Consider the following 21512-nt stretch of genomic DNA (forward strand, 5'->3'; position numbering starts at 1 on the left):
GGTCACATGGACAGCCTGGAGTCAATGAGGCGGGGACGTACTCTCCTCTTATGGGAGGCACAGCATATGGCAGTGGACACGGAGCTGTGTTCCCTGAGCGGAGAGGGAGGCAAATAATTGGGCCCAATCATACGCTCTACCACAAACACTAACCAGCTATAAATCCTTGGGGGTTTACTGAACTTCTGCCGCCCTTCGTTATCTCATCTGTAAGACGGCAATCCTAGTACTACCTCTTAGAACACTGCCCGACACAGAGTAAACACTATATAAATGTAGGTGGATGGAAGGGAGGAGGGCACGGGGAGTTGTTGTTTAATGGGTACAGAGTTTCAGTTTGGGAAGATGCAAAAGTTTTGGAGAGAATAGTGTCAATGGTTGCACAACAATGTGAAAGTACTTCCTGCCGCTGAACTGCACACTTAAAATGGTTAAAATGTTATGTGTATTTTATTGACCACAATAAAAAACTGCAGGTAGATGGGTTCATCTGGGGAGGACTTGAAGAAGGGGAAGGCTGGGGGCAGAAAGAGGACATCTTGGGAACCAGCAGTGGAGGCAACAGCATTGAGAAAGGGATCTCCATGGGAGACAGAGAAGGAATTTTCTGGACAGACAAGGGAAACCAAGAGAGGTGGATGTTCTTTGAAGTTCCTGGCGTCAAGTTCGAGTGCCTGAGGGGTGTGTGTTTTGCTTGGTTTTAAACCTGAACCTTCCCTATGGCACCTTGATTTTCGTGAGCCTGCTTTCCTTTGCCAACTCCTGATGAGGTCACATCTGGCGCAGACGGCCTGCCTCAAAGCCAAATCCTGGCCAGGTAGGAACTCCTCTCCTGGCTCCCTCCCTTCCCTCTCGAGCCAGTCCTGTTTTGTTCACTGTTGGTATCTTGATGAGACAAAATTTTTTAAATTAAAAAGGCATAGAATTGGGGCATTTTTTCTTGTGTCATGTTTGTTACTATTGGTGTATGTCGTTTTACCCTGAAAAACAAAACTTCCAGACTTTGAATTTAAAAATTTGGGATGATCAGTGAAGATGCCCTTATTAACAAAAGAGTTCATCTTTTGTTTACAGAATTTTGATTGTTTGATAAGCCATAGGCTGGGGAAACAAAAAGCTCAAATTTTATGAGAAATAAAGACAATGTAGTTGCATGGGAGAAAATTTCTTTTTTGGGGGGAGGCAATTATTACATTTGCACCCCCTCCTTTTAAAGAACCTAAAGGGGGATACCTTGTTCTAGATTATTCCCCTTTTTTGTTGCTTCTAGATATTAGCCAATCATCACGTGAGTATCAGAGGCTTGCACACACAGCTGTGGTTCTTAGCTCTGCAAGGAAAAAGGCCTGGGAACTTTGCTTTTTTTTTTTTTTTTATTGATTTTATTTCTCCAGGAGTTTTCTTACTAAGTGAATTGACCTTGCACAGTTAACTTGATGTAATCTTAAGAAAATATATGAAGTATGCTTTAGAAAAAATTACGCATGCTCTAACCAGCCATCTCATTTGGCAATCATTTCCCACAACATTAGTCCTTTTGGGATGGGGAGGTGGGATTCTTTTTACAAGTGAATGATTAAATCTACATGCAAGAGATCCAAACTCTTGCTGACCTCCCTCTGCGACAACAACTGGCATTGGGAGGCAGAGCACTGGAGCAGGCAGGGGATCTCTCTCCAAGACTTCAGTTGCCCCAGGATGTTTGGCCATCAGTCCTGGAGTGTCAGGCCAGAGGACAGGACGTGGGTAGTTCACACACATACACTCAGTAGCTCCTCCCGTAAGAACAGCATTTGTGGACTACTAGATAGGCTCAAACGCATCCCTTGGAGAAAGAAGGATTGTTTTTTTTGTTGTTGTTCCCACTTGCAGTTAGAGTCCTTTGAAAACACAAGACATTGCAGCTGGAGCACCTTCCTCTCCAGGGTTCCACGTTTCTAGGCCTTCACCCAGCAGCCCTAGTATAATCTCTCCATCCTCAGAACATAGGGAACACTCTTCACTCCTCAACTCAATAATGTGAGCATCTGGATAGTTTTTCAATCAGAAATCGTGAATTTAAAAGGAATAACTGCTCCGTTGCTCTGGGGCACTGCTCAACAGTCCCAGCTGTATTCCTGAATTGATTCTGAAAAAGCAGGTGGTGTCCTGGGTCCATTCTCACCCCCCCCCCCCCACAGTTAAACCAGTGGAAATGGGCCTGTATGGGACTGTGGAGACCTATACCAGGTTGTTTTTCCAACTGTCTTCTTCCAGCCAGTGCTCATAAACTTGCCCACCTCACAGCCAACAAATTTGGAGACAGGGATGGTTTCTTGTTTGTAGTAGCTGAGTTTCTGTCTTCATTCCTCCTCACACTAATTTTCCCTGGGGTTTTGGGACAACAAGCCTCAGGGGCCCTAAAGCCTCAGATATAGAGCCCAGCAAGGAACGGTGGTCTAGGTGTGTGTGTGTGTGTGTCTGTGTGTGTCAGTCATTTCCTTTCTTGTGAAGTATTAGCTTTCACGAGTCACCAGCTGGTCCCAAGAGTCTCCTCTTCCATCAGGCCAGGTGGTGTCCAGACCTGGCAGAGGCCTGGCTGGTGCAGAAGGAGGGGAGTAGGAGGAGGCATGGGAAGCAGTCAGAAGACCCTGAGAAGCAGTGTCCTTGGAGCTGTTCCATGGATTCACTTGGGTCTGGTCTGGCCACTATATGATTCCATGAGACTTGTGGGAAGCAAAGGCCCTGGGGAAGTGGCTGCTAAGACAGAGCAATGCTGGACAGGACTTTCTGGGAAACTTCAAGGCTCCCAGCAAGGCTGGGCAGCTTCACATCCAAGAGTCACTGCAAGATGTGGAGACACTGCCCTGGGGTGGGTGGGAGAAGGTGAAAGTGGGGTTGGGGGTGGGAGTAGTTGGGTCGGGGGCTCAGTCCTTAGTCTCTTTTTCTCCATGGAGAATCTCACTCTGAACTTGGAGAGGCTGCAGAGTCCCCATCCTCAGGGTCCTGCCCCTGAGGGGAGATGGGCTGACCGCCCTTCACACGCTTCCACTTCATCCGTCGGTTCTGGAACCACACTTTGACCTGACGGAGGAAGCAAAGGAGCCTGGTTACTACAACCACCTCCCCAGTTGATGCTCAAGCCAACCACGGTGCAGCCCCAGGGACCCCAGCTCTAAACACTGCTTGTCCCTCCTCACTCCTCCAAAAGTCCAGGAACTGAGACCAAAGGGAGGACACACCAATCTGCCCAGAGGCCTGTCTTGTGTCTCCAAAAAAGAAAGCCCTAGACAGACATGGGAACAGGTTCTACAAGTCACTGTGCACTGGCTCCACCCCCTTTCACATGCCCTGCCCCTCCTGTGCCAACACCCCCACCTCTAGCTTCTATTAACTAAGGGTCTGGGAACAAAAGATCACCAGCCTCATCTTTAAGCACGTGTATAAAGCACCTTCCAGCTTGGTAGCTCTGGTCCACACATTGTTTCATCTGAGCTTCAGCATTACCTGCCAGGGTGGGGTTATGACCTGTTTTACAGATGGAGACTCAAAGAGGGTGGGAGGCACGTCCCAAGGGTCACAGGGCTGGGAAGTGATAGAGGCAGGATTTGAATCTAAGTCTTCTGATTCTAAATCCAGCACTCTGGCAGGGCGCTTCATCAACTGAAAGCTGCTATGAAATCATTATTACTATTATATTTTACTCCACATCACAGCATGTGTGTGGGTGGAATGCTCTGCGGGAAATCCCAGAACAAAGGGCTAGGAAGTTCTTCTCAGAGTGTGCCCAGGAACCAGCCACATACCTGAATCACCTGGAGAATTGATTAGAAATGCAGATCCTAGGCCCAGTCATTATTACCGCAAAATCTCTCTCCAGAGCTCTGGAATCTGCATTTTAAACAAGCGCTTAGGTGATTCCAACGTACACTCAAGTTTGGGACTAATCAGATCACGGGAATAATAATCTCACTCGCCAGCTGCGTGTAAGAATCACCTGGGGGACATTTGAAAAACTCTGGTGCCGAAATCCATCCCATGACCATGAAAATAATCGCATGGATGTTATTAAAATGTCCCCAGGTGATTCTCAGGTACAGCCACAGTTGAACCACTGGACTGGGCAGAGGGAGAAGAAAACAGGAGAAGTTTAGGGAGTCAGTGGTGGGAAGGGAGGGTGATGAGAGAACCAAGGAAAGGAGGGATGCCCAGAGGAAGAGGGGTCCCTTGGGGCCGCACCTGCCGCTCGGAGAGGTCCAGGTTCACAGCGATCTCATATCTCCGGAGCCTGGTCAGATAGTTATGGTGAGCAAACTCAGCCTCCAGCTCCCGCAGCTGCTCCTTGGTGAAGGCTGTCCTCTCCTTGCGGGCCTTGCTGCCACCCTCCGGTTTTCCTCGGTTCTCCTGGTTGTCTGGGGAGAAAGGGCCCCAAACAGGAAGTCGTGAGCCCCAGGGGCCTCTGTTCCCTTTCTTTTGTCCTCACACAGTAGGGCAGCCTTTCCTTATCTCTCTTATTTTTAAAGGATGCTGAGAAAGGATCCATGTTGTCCCTTCATCTTTCCTTCTAGTGTCTTAACCCCCTTAAAATTAGGAAGTTTTTTGATTCCCAACCTCAGGTGCCACCCCTCCCCCCCAACTGTTTGTTATTCCCAAGACACAAGAAGCTGCTTTGGCTGTTTAATGATCTCTACCACTCAGCCCACCCACCCAGCTTGACATTAGAAGTTGGCTTTAAACTTTTGGGTAAGATGCTCTAAAACAGAGGTTCTCTATCCTCGGTGACATCACCATTACCTGAGAACTGTTAGAAATGCAAGTCCTGGGGCCTCACCCCACACCCACTGAATCAAAGACTCTGGGAGTGGGGCCCAGTGATCTGTTTTAACAAGCCTTCCAGGTGATTTTGACTGCATGGCCCAGTTTACAAACCACTGCTCTAAGACCTTGCTGAAAGGGTGCTCCGGTGGCAGCAGCAGCAGGGAGCTGGTCAGACTTGCAGGATCTCAGTGGCCCTCCCCACTGAATCATAATCTGCATTTTAGCAAGATCGCCAGGGGAGCTGTGTGCACATGTAAATTGAGAAGCGCTGCTTTAAGCTTCTTCCTCGCTGACATGCGGAGGGGTCTGGAAAGTTCATCTATGAAGGAGGCTCTGAATTAGACACAGCAGGGACTTAATCCTCACAATAACCCAACTAGATGAGTTCTAGTAGTAGCCCTATTTTATAGACCAGAAAACTAAGCACAGAGAAATTAAGTAAGCGGTCCAAGTTCATCCAGTGTCATCAGCCAGTGAGTGACGGAGGCAGGAATCAAACCCAGGCAATTTGACTCACATACTGTTCAAATGAAATATAGGAAGGGTTTACAAACTGTAAAGAGTTTACAAACTGTAGGAAGGGTTTACAAACTGTAAAGTGCTTTACAAACAATGGACTGTATCGCTATCTCCTGAGCAGGGTAAGAGGCGGCTCTCCCTTCACGTTAGTGGTGGTGGTGGGTGGAGTGGGCACAGGAAGGAGACCCATACACTTGCACAGTTAACTAACAATGGGTGCCCGTGTCCAGTGCAGGGTTTACAGGAACCACCCTTCCTGCAGGCTTTAAAAGTTAGAGAAGTCTTTCACTTCCTTGTCCTGGTTTTACAGACATGGGGGGGTGGGGGGTGGCTCAGAATCAGGTGCTTTACTGAAATCTGCACCCCTATCCCCACCTGGATGTGTGTGTTGTGGGGGAGATTATCTGTTCTCAGACGCGGAGTCTAAACTGACCCGCGTGGTGGGTGAGGCAGGCAGGCTGCCCACACTCCCGGCCAAACAGCCAAATCGCAGGGCTGGGTGGGGACGTAGGGACCCCGCGTCAGCCCCGCGTGCCAGTTCCCTTCTCAGTCCTTCTCCTGTTTTCCCTTCAGTCCCGGTGTATTTCAGGTTTCTCGTCCTCCGCCCCCGTGTCACGCCGGCCTGAGCACCGGATAAGGGCCGGGGTGGCGGCTCCTGGCGCGGGTAGGTGCCGCGTATAGCGATTTGGGCGCCGCCGCCTCCGCCCCGAGCCCCAGAGAGAAGATGAGTGGGCACCGCTGAAGTCCCGGGAACCCGAGAAGGCAGAGGAGGGGACGCCCCCGGGGGATCCCCGATGTCTCGATGCCAGAGTACTGGGGGTCGCGGCGCCGGGTCCGGATGGGCCGCCTGCGGGACGCGCCTGGGAGCAGGAGGGCGCGCGTTCTCGGGCCCGGGCTGCCTGCCCGGCGGCCTCTGGCTCCCGGCCGGAGAAGGCCGGCTCAGATCCCTCCGGAAGCGGGAGCGTGGGCCGGAGGGGAAGGACGTGCAGCCCCGGTCGGGGTCCCCCAGGAGCCCTCGGCCTTGGCCGCCGCGCGCCGGGGAGGGCGGGCGGTCACGCGGCGGAGGGACGGCCTTCGGAGCACATCCCGGCCTACCGGCCCACAGTGAGGCCGGGAAACCCGCTCATTTCCGGCCCCCACCTGTCCCAGGGCTCAGTGTTTTCCAGCCCTTCCCTTTAACAACGGAAGGGGTGTAAAACCCTGGATCTGCTTGCTGAAGCTTTTGAGGAAGTCACTTAACCTCTCTGGGCTTCAGTCACCTCATCAAGAAACTGGGGGAAATAAAGTACCTACCTCCTAGGGGTTACTGGGAAGATTGGACGAGCTAATGTGTGGAAAATGCTTTTAAAACTTGAGAGCGCTAAAAGAAAGTATTCTTGCCAATTCTTCAACTCTACAAGATACCATCTGAGGGGCTGGGATAATAATAGGTTACTGGCGTTTTGAAGGCTCCGCTGTGTTTAGATGCAGCCGCTGCTTTAATCCTCTCCATGTAACACTCTTAGGAGGAGGTCCTGTTATTATCCCCTTCAGCATTGCCATGTGGATGTGTGATAATTTGATTAATAGCTCTCCCCACCTCACCCCCCCCCCCCAGAAATGTAACTGCTTTTCCTCACTTGCTACTGTACCTGGCACATAGGAGGTACTTGCTAACTATTTGCTAGATCCTTCTCAGTTAGAGAGGAGGAAGCAGCCTCAGAGGGCTCAGGACCTTGCCCAGTGTTCTGGGCAGCTTTTAGGTGGCAGAACTGAGATTGGATCCCAGACCCACCTGACTGGCGCTGAGGTCATCAACCCTGGTGTCAGGTTCTCCATCTTGTGTCTGTCTGGCTGGGGGCTAGAGCTGGACCATGGCAGCTCTGCTTGTCTCCACCTCCAGGGTTCCTGGGGAGGCCTGTCCTCGGTTGATCCCCGTACCTACACTCCCCTTTTCCCCAGGCCTGCTTAGGTGTGCACAGGTGCCCTATAGAATCCCTGAAAATAACACCTCTGCCCACACAGTCCTGTACATAATTCTCCTGAGAGAGATGAGGAGAGGTAGGGAGAGGACCCCCTTGAGTCCTTCTTAGACTTGTTATGTGGGCAGCTGACCACTGTCAACCAAGCCAAGTCACTCCCTACCCATTCTCTTCTCCTGTCTCTATCATCCTGATTTAGGCACTGGGGCCTCAGGATGGAAAAGAAGAGGAAATGAGACAACTGAATGTGTAAACCTTGGGCAACCCCCACTAGAGGGGGTAGGATACTGGCTTTGGGAGGATATTTGTCCCTCATTAGCTTCCCAGAGGGGGAACAACTTTCATTACTGATAGAAATGACAAAAGGGCCAGAAGTACCGAAGCTAGCTATGAAAACGGAAGTGGAAGTTACGGTTCTCTTTGTTCTGCAGCATTTTCATCAAGATAGAAAAAGACAGACTGAGCACTTCCATGCTATTGCTGGCAAGGGAGTATGTCGCCGGCTCACACACACACTATCCCCAGGATGGCTTGATCCCAAGAGTACCCCTTTGTTGGGGAGCTTCCCTCCCTCTCTGGGACTCAGTTTCTCCATGTGTAGAATTATGGCGTTGGGCTGAGTCTTCTTTTCCCTGGGGAGCTGGTGTCAGAGTCCTTTCCCAACACGCAGCCCTGATACCCTCTTCTCTTTGCCCTACTCCCTCTCCTGTTGAGAAACCCTGGGCTTGAACCTGCAACCCCTTCTAGTTTCAAATATTCTTGTCTTAGCTCCTAGTTCCCCCCTTCAGTCAAATCTAGGGTCTTGCTGTGTGCTCCGTCCCAAGACATCTCCCCCCATCCCCAGCCTTCCTAAAATCCTCAGCTCAAAGATGAGGACTATGCCAGGGAATTTCTTTGTCCCTCTGACATGCAAAGCTCCTCATTCCAAGCTGAGTGCAGGGAAATTGTGTTTGCAGAGGTGTTTGAGGACCCCTTGGAGAGCCTGGGTCTTACCTGCCTCCAAGAAAAAGCCCTCTGACCTTGGGCAAGTCTCTTAAATTCTCTGAGCTTCACTTTCATCATTTGCAAAACAAGAATAGCTACATCCTCTGTGATCAGAAGGCTGCTGAGAAGGTGAAATGAGATGGGTGGGGTGTGTCTAACACCTGGCACATTGCACGGCACACCCCAGAGACTCCGAAAAAACCATCAGAAGAGGTTATACTGGAGATGGAGAGATGATTCACGGAGGTGAGAAACCATGCTCCTCAAGGTATCACGTCTCCAGAGCGGTGTGAAAGGGATGCCTTTTCAATGTTTGGTCTTTTAACTATTTCCCCTTCACTACTTTTCTACATCTCTGCTTGGAGCTGTGTCTCTGGCCACTATGGATACTATTGTGTCAGCCTTCCAGGGGGCCATGATTTCAGACACAGTAAGTAGCATTGATAAGAATCACTCATCAGTCCTCCTGCTCCTGCTTCTCTCACAGGGGCAGCGGGTGCCTCTTCTAGGACTGCAGCAGGAGGAGGCTGGTGCTCAGCTGGCCGACTCCATGGTTAGGGAGGAGCTGCCTGCCCTGCTCCAATCCCTGCACAACCCTCTGGGGGAGCAGGGCCATGATGGAACAGTAGGCAGAACCCAGAGAAATGCAAACAGGATGTGTGTGTGATTGCGGTTTCCACCATGAGCTTTTACACCACCCAAAGTAAATTATTTCATAAATAGCTGTCACTTTTGGCAGGCCTTCCTAAAGTCAGCAGACAGCTTTATCGGAGCTACAAGGAAGTTCAGACAGACTCTGGGGAACATGCCTTTTTGGAGTCCTACATCTCTACCCCCCCAACTCTCACAGTCATTTTACATAAATTTCTAGGCAAGACCAGATAGAAAGCCATAGGCCACGTATTTAAATGGCACTTTGCAGTTGATAATGAATTTCTTTTGGGCTTTCATATATACTACAGAATCATAGAAGACTAGAGCTGGAAGGGAACTTAGTGATGACCTAACGTCACTTTTTCATTGTAATGGTGAGCCTAGAGTAGGTAAGAGACTTGCCTAAAGACACACAGCAAGTTAGTGGCAGGTTTGAACCTAGAACCCAGATTTCCTTGATAGGAAACTATTTCCACATATTATCCTGCTTCCCATTGTATCCTCTTAGTTATTCTGTGAGGTAGGTAAGGTATACATTAGCCATTAAACAGACGAGGATATTAAGACCCAGAAACTGAATGGCTTGCCAGAAGTCCCGTGGGCCCCATGCAGGGTTGTAGCCACTCTGTCACACTGCCCCAGGGGGATGATCAGCATGGAGGCTGTGCTCCAGGGACAGCCTCTGTGTCTGGGTCCATGTCTGTCTCCTTGGGAATCCCCAGGGAAGGAAGAGGGAGAGGATATTTAGGGCATGATGTCAGTAGGTGAGACCCTGACAAACCTGAAAATGGTGTCTGGCTTCCTTCACAGAACACACCTTTGATGTCCTTGTTAGTTCTGACACTTTCAACTTCAGAAGGAGGAGTCAAACCCATCAAAGCAGACAAGACCTGGGTGGAGCCAGCCCAAGACCAGTTGATTGTTGGCTTCCAGGACCTCTCTGGCTTCCTGGGACTGGCCTGCCCTTCTCACTGGGTCCTGCCCACCTCAGTGTCCAGGCCTTCTCCCTCTCCCGTAGGTGCCAGAAGAGATATGGGTTGGGCTCCCAGCCTCTTTGAGGAGCCCAGCAGTGGGGTTGGGGAATTCAGGGTATGTTTTTTGAGAGAGAAGCAGATTCTTCTGGAATGAGAATGTCTGGTGCTACAGTAGTCTTCGCTGAGAGTCCCAGGTGGGGTAGGGCAGTGAGGGTGGAGGGTGGTGAGGGAGAGTGAAATGGATGGGGCGATGAGATGGGGTGTGGGGCCTGTGGAAGGGGGGAACCGAGAAGTGAGGGGGCAGGGAGGCAGTGGAAAGGAGAGGTGGGGGCAGCACCAAGCCTCCAAGATGAGTTGGGGGAGGTCTGGGCAGCGCTGGGCTTTGTTTGTGTTTATAAGTTCCAGATGTCGCCTTTAGCTGCCACCAAAGGAAGTGTGGGCTTCAGGCCCCAGGCCCCACTGCTTACACTATTCCTCCACCACTGCACTCAAGGAAAACAGGGAAAAACATGAAATATAAAAGACTGGGGTGGGGGGTGGGGGAGAAATGCTGGCTAGAGGCCAGGGAAACTTGACTCAATGAGCAGAGAGGGCCTTGGGGAAAAAGTCTGGTTCCAGGGGCGTGCAGGGGTCCTGCCCCTCAGAGAGAAAGGGCTGCTCTGCCTCTGGGATCATCCCCACCTCCTTGGGCCCAGGTGCCCTAACTTATTCAAGCCTGAGAAATAAGTGCGTGGGATGGGACTCCTGAGCACCCAGCACAGCAGGACGGTAGGCAGCTGAGGTGGTCCCTCAACTGACCTCATGATCCGTGTGCTCTTTGGACCCTTACATCTTAGAAGCTGGTCAGAATCCTGCTGCCCTAGTGGAAACAGACTTTCTCCAGAACTTCCAGAATGTATCTGGGTGGGGCCTGAGCAGGCCCAGGCACAGGATTTATGCTGATGCCTCTGAGTTCAGACAATGGCCAAGACCCGGATTCCTGCACTGGGCTCCCGATCTCTACCTGTCAGAGGAGGAGGGGAAGGAGCTCTATCTAACCAGGAGGCAGGGGGTGCCCAGAGGGATGGAGTGTAGACTTTCTGTCTCTCCTCCCTAGCTGTGAGATAGCATTAGCCTCATTTTTCAGAGGAGACCAGGACTCAGTGAAGTGTAGGACTTGACTGAGTTCACACCACCAGGAAATTGTGGGTCCAAGACTTGAACTAGGTCTCCCTTGTTAGTGCACTTAGCATTACTCCCCTCACCCCTCACCCCATTGCTAGGCTGTGGCCAGCAAGTGGATGGGGGTGGATATGAGATCACCCAGCCTGGTACTCAGCATCACTCTAGTGACCCAAGTGACACTCCCTGAAGTTGTCTATTTATTTTGTTATCACCTTCTTTCTTCCTCTGTCAAACAGCCCACTTCTTTAGAGACTCACGCCTAAAACTGCCTCCACTTTTTTCAGCTCTCTTTGTGGGTATAAGAATGCAGAGCCTGCTTATTGACAAAATAACACTCTATCTGGGTAAAAAAACCCTAGTGCCTAACCGGATGCCAGGCTAGGAAAGCTCTGAGGTTGTGCCCACCTCTGAGATGTTGCTTTCACTAATGGGGTTTTTAACTGGAACATTTGTGACACTGCTAGAACCTTCTCCCTGCCCCTATATCCCCTGTTTATGGGCTGAATTGTATCCCTCCTGCCTAATTTATATGTTGAAATCCCAGCCCCAGTACCTCAGAATGTGACTGTGTTTGGAGACAGGGCCTTTCAAGAGGTTATTAAGTTAAAATGAGGCCACTAGAGTGGGCCCTAATCTAGTGTGACTGGTGTCTTTATAAGAAGAGTCGTAGATTAGGACATATAGACAGACACCAGGGATGTTCACACACGAGGAAAGACCATGTGAGGATACAGCAAGGAGGTGGCCATTTGCAAGCCACAGTGAGAAGCCTCAGGAAGAACCAAACCTGCAACATCTTGGTCTTTAACTTCTAGCTTCTAGAACTGTGAGGAAATAAATGTCTATCATTTAAGCCACACAGTCTATAGTATTTTGTTATGACAGCCTGAGCGGACTAAGACACCCGCTAATGTCCCATAGCTAAGTGCTCACCACTGAGGAGAGGGAGCAAAGCCATGAGGGGTGGTTGGCAAGGCTGATTCTAGCCCCTAGGGGACCTCTCTGTAAATTAGAACAAGGTGCCCTTTCCTCTACACTAGGAAAAACAGCCACCTATACATGTGACAGATGGGCCCTCTAGCTGCCCAGTCATGGCAGCCCCCCCTAACTTCTCTGCCAAGGTGGATCCACTTCATCGCTCAGCCACAGCAGCTCCACTAATTTCCTATATTGGCCCTGGTACTTGGGAACTGGCCCCAGTACCCTGTGGGGGATTCTTGTAGAGTCAGCCCAGCTTGCATGTGGCTGTTTATGTATCTTTCTGACCCCAGCACTCTCTCTCTCTCTCTCTCTCTTTCTCTCTCTCTCTCTCTCTGACTCTGGGCTGGTTTTATGATTGAAGTCTGGCTCTCTGCACATTTTTTTATGAGTGAGATTGTAAAAGTTCTGATGCATTTTACAGAAGTATATCACACATGGTGGAAACCCTCATGCCAGGCAGTGGAGCCACGCTCAGAGAGAAGGTGACAAAATGAATGAATGAATGAATGCCAGGCTGCAATAGAGATTATTGACCAGACATTGAAGGAGCTCCATGTGAAAATGTTTCAGTAGGTGTTAGGGAAACTGCACAGGTGAATTCTGGCCCTCCAGACACTTCAATTTTGGGGAGAAGGGCAGCCATATGCATCTATAACTCTGGATACAAGGCCAACTGTGGTTTGATGCTAAAATGGAGGAGGTGTAAACAAGACTTGTTCTGTGAGAGTGAGGGAGGAGGATGTCAAGAAAGGATTCTAGGACACTCAACAAACTAGAAATAGAAGGAAATTATCTCAACATAATAAAAGCCATAAAATCTTATAGCTGCCATTATATTCAATGGTGAAAAACTGAAAGCTTTTCTTCTAAGATCAGGAACAAGACAAGGATGCCCCGTGTTGCTACATCTATTCAACATAATACTGGAAGTCCTAGCCAGAGCAATCAGACAAGAAAACGAAAGACAAGACATCTGAATTGGAAAGGGAGAAGTAAAATGATCTCTGTTTGCAGATGACATGATCTTGTATGTGGAACCCTAAAGATTCCACAAAAAATTTATTAGAACTAATAAATAAATTCAGCAAAGTTGTAGGATATAAAATCAACATGCAAAAATGAGCTGCTTTTCTATACACTAGCAGTGAACAATCTGAAAAAGAAATGAAAAAAACAACTTATGTTTACAATAGCATCAAAAAGAATAAAATACTTAGGAATAAACTTAACTAAGGCAGTGAAATACTTACACACTTAAAACCACAGATCATTGCTGAAAGAAATTAAAGAAGACAAATAAATGGAAAGACATCCTATGTTTATAGATTAGAAGACTTAATATTATTCAAATGTCCGTATTACCCAAAGTGATCTACAGATTCAGTGCAATCCCTATCAAATCATAATAGCATTTTTTTGCAAAAATAGAAAAAAAATCTAAAATTCATACAGAATCTCAAAAGACCTTGAATAGACAGAACAATTTTGAGAAAGAAAAGATGGAGTCTTCATAATTCCTGATTTCAAAACATATTACAAAGCTACTGTAATCAAAACAGTATGATACTGTCATAAAGACAGACATATAGACCAATGGAACAGAATAGATGCCTAAAAGTAAATTCTCACCTACATGGTCAAATGATGTTCAATAGAGGTACCAAGGATACTTGATGGGGAAAGAACAGTCTTCAACAAATCGTGTTGGGAAAACTATCTACAGGCAACAGAAGGAAGTTGGACCCTTACCTTACACTATATTTAAAAATTAACTAAAAATGAATTAAAGACCTGAGCATAGACCTAAAAGTATAAAACTCCTAAAAGAAAACATGGGAGGAAACTTCATGATATTGGGTTTGGTAATGATTCCTTGGATATGACACCAAAAGCACAAGCAACAAAAGCAAAAACAGACACATGGGACTACATCAAACTTAAAACCTTCTGTGAAGCAAAGGGGATAATCAATAGAATGAAAATATAACCTACAGAATGGGAGAAAATATTTGCAAATCACGTATCTGTTAAGGGGTTAATATCTAGATTATATAAATAAATACAACAAGTCAACAACAAAAATCAAACAATCCAATGAAAAAATGGGCAAAGGACTTGAATGAACATTTCTCCAAAGAAGACATACAAATGGCCAAAAAGCATATGAAAAGATGCTCAACATCATCAATAATTGGGGAAATACAAATCAAAACCACAATAAGATATCCTTTCACTTCCATTAAGAGGGCCACCAACAAAAACAAACAAACCCAGAAAATAACAAGCGTTGGTGAAGATGTGGAGAAACTGAAACCTTTATGCACTCTTGGTGGAATTGTAAAATGGTATAGTGGCTATGGAAAAGAGTATAGTGGTTCCCCAAAACATTAAAAATAGAATTATCATATGATCCAGAAATCCCACTTCTGGGTAAATATCCAAAATAATTCAAAAGCAGGATCTAGAAGAAATATTTGTACACCCATGTTCATTGCAGAATTATTCATAATAGCCAAGAGGTGGAAGCAACCCAAGTGTCTGTCCATCAATGGATGAATGGATAAAGAATATGTGGTACATACATACAATGGAATATTATTCAGCCTTAAAAAAGAAGGGAATCCTGTTATATGCTACAACAGGAATGAACCTCAAGGACATTATGCTATGTAAAATAAGCCAGTCACAAAAAGACAAACACTGCATGATTCCACTTATATGTGGTAACTAAAGTAGTCAACCTCTTAGAAACAAAAAGTAGAATGCTGGTTCCCAGGCCTGGGATGGGGGAGAAGGAAGTTTTTCAATGGGTATAGAGTTTCAGTTTTACAAGATGAAAAAGTTCTAGAGATCTGTTACACAACAATGTGCATATAGTTAACACCACTGTACCAGGCACTTAAAAATGGGTATGATGGTAAATTTGGTTCTGTGTTTTTGACCATTAAAAACAAAAAGTAGATTTCAAATACAAGATGTCCCATGGTAAGAAGTCTCAGGAGAACTATGAAGTTATAAACTATATTTAGAAAATCAGCACAGGTTCTAGTGGATACCATGATTTGAAATGTCTTAACTATAGCTTTCCCTGCAATGATGCTATGTACCAGCGGAGTCATAAACTTAAAAGAAAGAAAGCATTCTTGAAGGGGGTGGTTTGCAAGCTGGATGTTGAAATATGTAGGACTTCAGTTGGCAGAAGAGTGGGGGAGAAAAAGCAAGGTGTGTTTGCAAGGCAAGTAAACTGGTATGGCTTGTGGCAAGGTGAGCAGAGGTGGGAGGGTTGGCCTGTAGAGGGAGAGCAGGTGGCAAAAGCGCAAAAGGGGCCAATTTGTGGAAGGTTTTAAACCTCAAGAGAAATGAGAGTTCACGTGGTTGGGTAGGGGCAGGTGGAGATCAGGTCTTGCAGGGGAGGGAAATCAGGAAGGGAGAGCCCTGGGGAGGCACACGTGTTGGAGCTGAGGGAGGATGGGACAAAGCGAGTCTGATGAAGGCAGAATGAGTATGTGAGAGCCCAGCCAGCAGTGCTGAGCCCTCGCACCACAGCTCTCCCCCGTGGGCGATCAGATTCACCTGCAGCCAGGCTGATCACGCGCGACCTTCCCTTGAACCCTGTCAGGAAATCACTGCGAAATCCCTCATCCCCATAAATTAAAGACAACCACGGTAGCAACGACAGATTGGGGGCAAACAACAGTGGCCTCACAGCTGTCCCTGCCAGCAGGAGTCTTTAACACCCACTGGCCCGGGTCTGGGAGTGATTGGGGTGAGATAACATCACACTGGTCTCCTCAATCAGTTTTGTGCTGCGAACCAACAGAAGGTCTCAGGGTGGGGGGCCAGGGATCCCCACTTTCCTGATCATTTACTTGAGCACGTCAGCTCTACTTCCAGTAGGAGTGAAGGGGGAGCAGTTGGGGCTGGCAGAGGAAGGAGAGGGGAAAGCATAGAACGTTCCTCTTGAAACACACTTTAGTAAATTTCTGTTACTGATGCCTCCTTGGCCAGCCAGTATGGGACACATTCAACCCCCAACCTCCCCAGCACAACTCACCTCCAACCTCCCCAGCAGATCTCTGAGCTCCAAGCTCCTAATCGATGACTATTGGATTTTAGGACCAACAATGATTGCAAGAAGTTCCCATGTCTTATATTCCAGACTCAGGAATTTCTGAGACAATGTATTTGAAAGATTCAATTCCATTGACCCCACAAATATAGGGAGATTTGTTAGACGCTATGTTCCAAAGGCTGGTTCTGTAAATAGGGGCCTAATGCCATTCATAGCAGCTATTGATTGAACTCACGGGCCAGGCACAATGTTACTCTTGTGGGTCACTGCATTTACCCTTCACAGAGATTCTGTAGAGAAGGTGCTATGGCTGTAGTTTCATTTTACAGCTGGGGAAACTGAGGCTCCAAGCAGTTTAGAATTTTCCCAAAGTCATGCAGTGCTGACACTGCAACCTGTCTACTTGACGGTGAAGCACTAAGAAAAACACATTTCTGATTAATACTAGTTACCCTTCCAGAGATGGCTTAGCAGGGGCCAGGGGGAGGTGTTGAGCGCAAGGGGCACCTAAAACCTCAGTAATCAAGAGAAATCATATGTTAGTGCAATGTTTTTAAGAATCAAAATTAATGCAAAAAAATCCATGATGAATAAAATATTAAAATTTCAAATAAGACAGTATCCAACCAGTGACTCAGGATTGGTGGGATGGGGAGGGGGTCCTTTGTGGGTTTGTCTCTTGTGAGTAGATTCCTGGAGTGGGTTGTGAGCCTTGCCCATCACGTTTCCCTTTCTTTAGGCTCTTAAAAGTTGATCTTTTCTCCTTCCGCCCCTTCCAGTTAAATTCCAGAGGAAGACTCAGGCAACCAACAGGGAGATAAAGATTTCCGTGCTGAACAGAGGGTGGGTCTGGAACCCCAGAGAACGAAGGAAAGTCACCCTACCTTGTATGACTGCTACTGCTCCTAAGGGGACCTTGAGAGGGATCCCAGGGGTGGGAACCTCTCCCAGCCTGAGGCTTACCCTGTGAAGAGTGCAGGGCATTCAGGAGAGGGTGCCCATGTGCTTTTGGGGATGGTCAGCTGCTTGGCACGAGAGCTTACTCCCTAATACAGTTCCATGGGCCACCGGCCAAAAGGAAAGACACTCGTTTGGATCTTGCTGAAACACGGAATGATTTTGCCTAAGCCCAGCCCTTGGCTTTGCCCACGCCTTCCCAGTGCCTTGGCTCCCAGTTCCCAGGAAAGTGGCTAGATGCAGCCAAGGGAGGTGTGGGCAGAGATGGAGCTACGGTGGCCGGCCCACAGAGGGGAGAGCTCTTCAACCAGGCACAGGACCAAGTTGCTGAGAGCTCCTTGGAGAGGAGAAGCAGAAAGTGCCCCATCGTTGGCAGATCTCCAACCAGGGCTGGGAGTAATTCAGAATTTAACCGGTTGACAATTTAAAAGTCCCTTCTATTGAACAAACAGGAGGGTTGTGGTCATTCCCATCTATTATGAGTGCGTTGAGGGGATTCTTCATGCATGGAGACCAAATACGTCAAAATGACGATTGTGCTTGAAATCTACTGAAGGGTGTGGGATTTGGGATCTGAAGTTCCGGGTTTAAGCTCACTTTGAGGGTGACAAACTGTCCTGGTTTGTCCGGAGCTGAGAGTTTTCTGGCACACTGGACTTTCAATGCTAAAATCAGAGGAATCCTGGGCAAACTGAGATGAGTGGGTCACTCTCTTTAGATTCCATCCTAGCAGTGATCCCCTCAAATTTTCCGAATCTCCTTTTCCACACATGTAAGAACCAAGATACTGGTAAGACTTGCTGTACTTGCCTCGCAAACTGCTGGGACTCAAAAAGAACTAATGAGTGTTGCCCCCCGTACCTTGAACCTCTCTGATTATAGCACATCCACTGCCAGACAGGCATCTGCAGACCTCTCTGCCTTCTCAGTTTGAACTCTTTGGGTGGGGGAGGGTCGAGACCACCTTATTCATCTCTGTATCCCCAGGGCTTTGGCCAGTGATTGACAAAGAGAAGATACTTGGGAAATTTGTGCTACATTGAAGGGGTTTTGCAAAGCACCTTCTCATTGGTTGGTTGGCACTCTCATTTTCTGCCTGTGCTGGTTAGCCCCATGAGAAGGTCCTCTGTCGGTTCAGACAGACAGATGTTGCCCCAAGGGCAGCTGTCAGGAGGACAGAGCAGGCAATGGGGGCAGGAGGCATGGACACTGCCTTATTTTGGGCAAGGCGGGGCCAAAGAACGATAGGAAAGGTGAATAGACAGCGAGAGAAGCCGGGGATGCCCCCATGGGGAGATGAGGAAATAACAGGTTCCCACCACACAGGAAGGAGATGGACTTTAGCTGGGATCTCAACAAGTGGGCCAACCAACTCCATCCTTTGGCCTCTGGGGCTCCAACACCGAGCTGGGTTTTACCTGCATTCTGAGGTCCAGTGCTTGCCCTCAGCTGCCTGCCCCCCTGACTCTCCCCAAGGCCAGTGACCGCTCAGGAGGGCCTTTTCTGGGGGTCAACCAGTACTTAGCATGCTGAGCTGCCCCCTTGGCCTGGGCACAGCCCAACTGGGCAGGGTGATACCTTGTGGGCAGTCTGCCCCAAATCTCATACTCCATTCCCCTCACTCCTTGCCTCTCTCATCCCAGCCCTAGGCCTGCTTCTCTGCCTCCAGGCTCCTGGAAACATAGGGTCCTGGCTCTGCTTGACTGCCCAGGGTGCTAGCCTCAGTCCTACCCCTCCAAGCCTCTGACTGCCCTGTTGTGCAAACCCTGGGGTTCTGCAGATCATTTGGATCCAGCTGGAGCACGGTGGGGAGAAGCATGACCCAGAGGCTGCTGGGGTTCAGGAAAGCCCTTCTCCAGCCCTTGCCAGCTTGTACTGAGGCTCCATCTCACATATCCTCCATATCTCTGTGGATCCTGTTTCATTCTTTTGCTGGCACATCCTTCCTAGGGCCCAGGAGTGCTGGGTACACAGACACAGCCCCCATCACCAGAGGATCCTAGAACTCTGAAGTAGAAGAAATCCCAAAGGTAATTCTTGCCTTTAGATAATACTGTTCACAATTCATGGTTCAGGGCAATTGAGTTCAGAGAGGGCAAGCCACCTCTCCAAAATTGCACAGTAAAAAAATGGTCAGCTGCTCTTCAGCCACCTACCTGAATTCTCCTTTTTCCGTCTAGTTGACTTCTTGTCTGTCTCGTTGGCAGTGCTTCCAAGGACCTCGTAGTCCTCACCTGGGCCTCCCGTGGCGTCCATCAGGCTTGGGCTGCTGGCCCCCATCTCTCTAGAGCCCCCAGCTGGGCCTGGGTTGAGCCTGCCCCGGGTCTCCGAGACAGGGAAATGCCAGTCAGGGGGCTGTGGGAAGGCAGGGTGCTGCTCAGTGAAGACGCGCTCCTCCTGGGGAAGGCTGTGTGGGGTGGCCGCCAAGCAGGAGGCCGAGAAGTCGGGGTATGCTGCTGTCGCTGTCGCCGGGAAGTCTGGTTTCTGGTGGAAGGAGAATGGGGTTGGCGGGTAGTGGGGTAGCCCTGAGGCCCCACTGCCTTCGGAGTGGGGATTTCGAAGGCAGCCCCAGACAGGGGCTGGGGGGTGGGGGCTCCTCATGCAGCTGCTGGCCACAGGATCCATCTGCCGTCTGCTGCACGCCTCAGTCTTTCAAAGGTTTGATTCTTACACTGTTTATATTCAAATTTTTAAAAATGCAAAAAAAAAAAAAAATCAAATAGGAGGGAAAAATGTTCAATAGAAAATTCACCCCAGGAACCGAGACAAAAACCAAAACTAAAGTCGCTTTTTAAAGTCCGCGCACATGTGTCCAGCTACACATATATGTATACACACACCTCTGTCGGACTTCACTCCTGGCTTCCTGCTCCCCGACACACCAGCCTGCCTATTGGGGTCCCCTGTACATGTATTTGTTGCCGATGACACTAAACATTTTCACTGTCCCAGCCCAGAAGCACCAGCTGATGGAGTGCTCGTCCTGGAGCCCACAGCAAATGCCTGCGGAGGGCTGGACCAGGGCTGCTGAGACACACTTTTAAATGCTGCGGTGGGGAGAGAGTGACAAATTTCTGAAGTGAAATGTGAGAGAGGAGAGGGAGGGGTTAACCCGCACCCACACGATCCCCTCCAACCAAAACCCGAGCAGGCAACTATTAATCATCGGAAACCTTATATGCACATCTAATGGGATTTGCAGATGGAGACTTTTAAAGAAACATTGTCTGTATTTTTTTTTGAAGGAGAGAGAGCAGCACACACACACACAACTTCTTTAATGTGCCTCCTGTAACACTATGAAGTTATTTTATTGCACTGTTAACAAAATTCCCCAAGTCTTGGATTTGGAAAAAGCCTTAAGTCAGATCCAGAATCCATCAAGTGCCAAATTCCAGGGAGTGAAGCAGGGAATAAGTGTAAGAGACAAGTTTGCTGATTGCATTTGATTTAAAAGCCCTTCTACTGCTGCTTGCAAAAAGGAAGGTGGATTAAAAGAAATCTTTTTTTGCAAGTCTCAGTGGCCCACTAGGGTCTGTGGTATAAAGAAAGACATACTCCAGAAAAAATTTTTTTCTCTCTGCCCAAAGTGACATTCTCACTTTCTCAGTAACTTAAAAAAACAATCAGATTCTTCCTTCCGCTCTTTAACCCCCAACTTAATGCCAATTAGCCACACTCTTCTCTAGAGGGGTTTCAAGTCATTTTTCTCCACAGCAAAGGAAAGCCTCTTTAGATATAGTCCTTGAAGTTTTTCCAGGCCTCCCCCACCTGCTCCCTGGCCTCCTAACCTTCACCCACCTGCTTCCCCCTCTCCACTTCCAGAGGCCAAGTCTTCCATGGACTCTGGAGCACAGAAATAGAATCAGGGGTATTCTCATTCCCAAAGGAGTTCTCTTTGGCAAATAGTCACGTGGTCTTCCTAGCTGGTACCTATCACAGGAGGGCCAAGGCCATTTTAACCAGTCAGTCCATCTACTTCATCCCCATGGCCTTGCTGGCCTTTTTGGAGGGTTAATGTAATTTCTTGGAGGATGACATTCCCAGCCCACGAGCCCAGAGCTCCTCTCCCACTGAATATTTCCATGATCCAGAGTGGCAGGACTGGGGCTGAAATGGGCACGGACCATTCCATCTTTGCTGGCTGGTTTCAAAGGAGGAGGGGTCTTAGCTCTGCAGCCTGGAGGCTGCATACATGCTCTCCATGAAACAGGCATTTCATCTTTTGGAATGGGCATTGTAGGCCAGCAAAGGAGATGGAGCCATAGCCACAAACTAGACTCATCATTTTGCTTTGTCTGGGACTCAGCTGTTGCATACACATTTCTTCTCTGAAGCTCACCACTCTCCCATTATGGATAAAGTGAGAATTGTGTTCTACATTTTACCAGCAAGGGAAATGAGGCTCAGACAGATGACATGGGCTGCTCAGAATCATACAGCTAAGAA

At 48.5% G+C, this 21512-nt stretch overlaps 1 protein-coding gene across 3 annotated transcripts; it reads right to left on the reverse strand.

The window, feature by feature from the left end:
- Nucleotides 1–1361: 1361 nt before the first annotated feature.
- MEOX1 (mesenchyme homeobox 1) lies at nucleotides 1362–20126 on the reverse strand. 3 transcript variants are annotated; one of them, XM_074319837.2, is made up of 4 exons: nucleotides 19904–20114; nucleotides 19220–19547; nucleotides 4219–4391; nucleotides 1362–3063 (listed from the first exon to the last, which is right to left on the reverse strand). In XM_074319837.2, exons 2-4 carry the CDS (start codon nucleotides 19341–19343, stop codon nucleotides 2941–2943), a joined length of 420 nt encoding a protein of 139 aa, XP_074175938.1. In that variant the 5' UTR covers nucleotides 19344–19547; nucleotides 19904–20114; the 3' UTR covers nucleotides 1362–2940. The 3 variants fall into 3 exon arrangements, 2 of the variants coding, with proteins under 2 accessions (XP_074175938.1, XP_019607825.1); XR_002139240.3 differs by adding an exon at nucleotides 3786–3870 and having other exon boundaries at nucleotides 2934–3063; nucleotides 19220–20126; XM_019752266.3 differs by having other exon boundaries at nucleotides 19220–20119.
- Between the last annotated feature and the right edge of the window lie 1386 nt (nucleotides 20127–21512).

The sequence above is a fragment of the Rhinolophus sinicus genome, chromosome 12 (genome assembly GCF_057876585.1).
Source record: "Rhinolophus sinicus isolate RSI-liver-muscle chromosome 12, RSI-T2T, whole genome shotgun sequence".
Lineage (NCBI taxonomy): Eukaryota > Metazoa > Chordata > Mammalia > Chiroptera > Rhinolophidae > Rhinolophus > Rhinolophus sinicus.

Bases quoted from the DNA above. Each gene is read 5' to 3' on its own strand.
- MEOX1 (XM_019752266.3), bottom strand. From the start codon at position 19,688: ATGGATCCTGTGGCCAGCAGCTGCATGAGGAGCCCCCACCCCCCAGCC. The intron at 4,392-19,219 runs GTAGGTGGCTGA...CTTTCTCCCCAG, and splicing joins ACGGAAAAAGGAGAATTCAG to ACAACCAGGAGAACCGAGGA. The intron at 3,064-4,218 runs GTGCGGCCCCAA...TTCCTCCGTCAG, and splicing joins TGGACCTCTCCGAGCGGCAG to GTCAAAGTGTGGTTCCAGAA.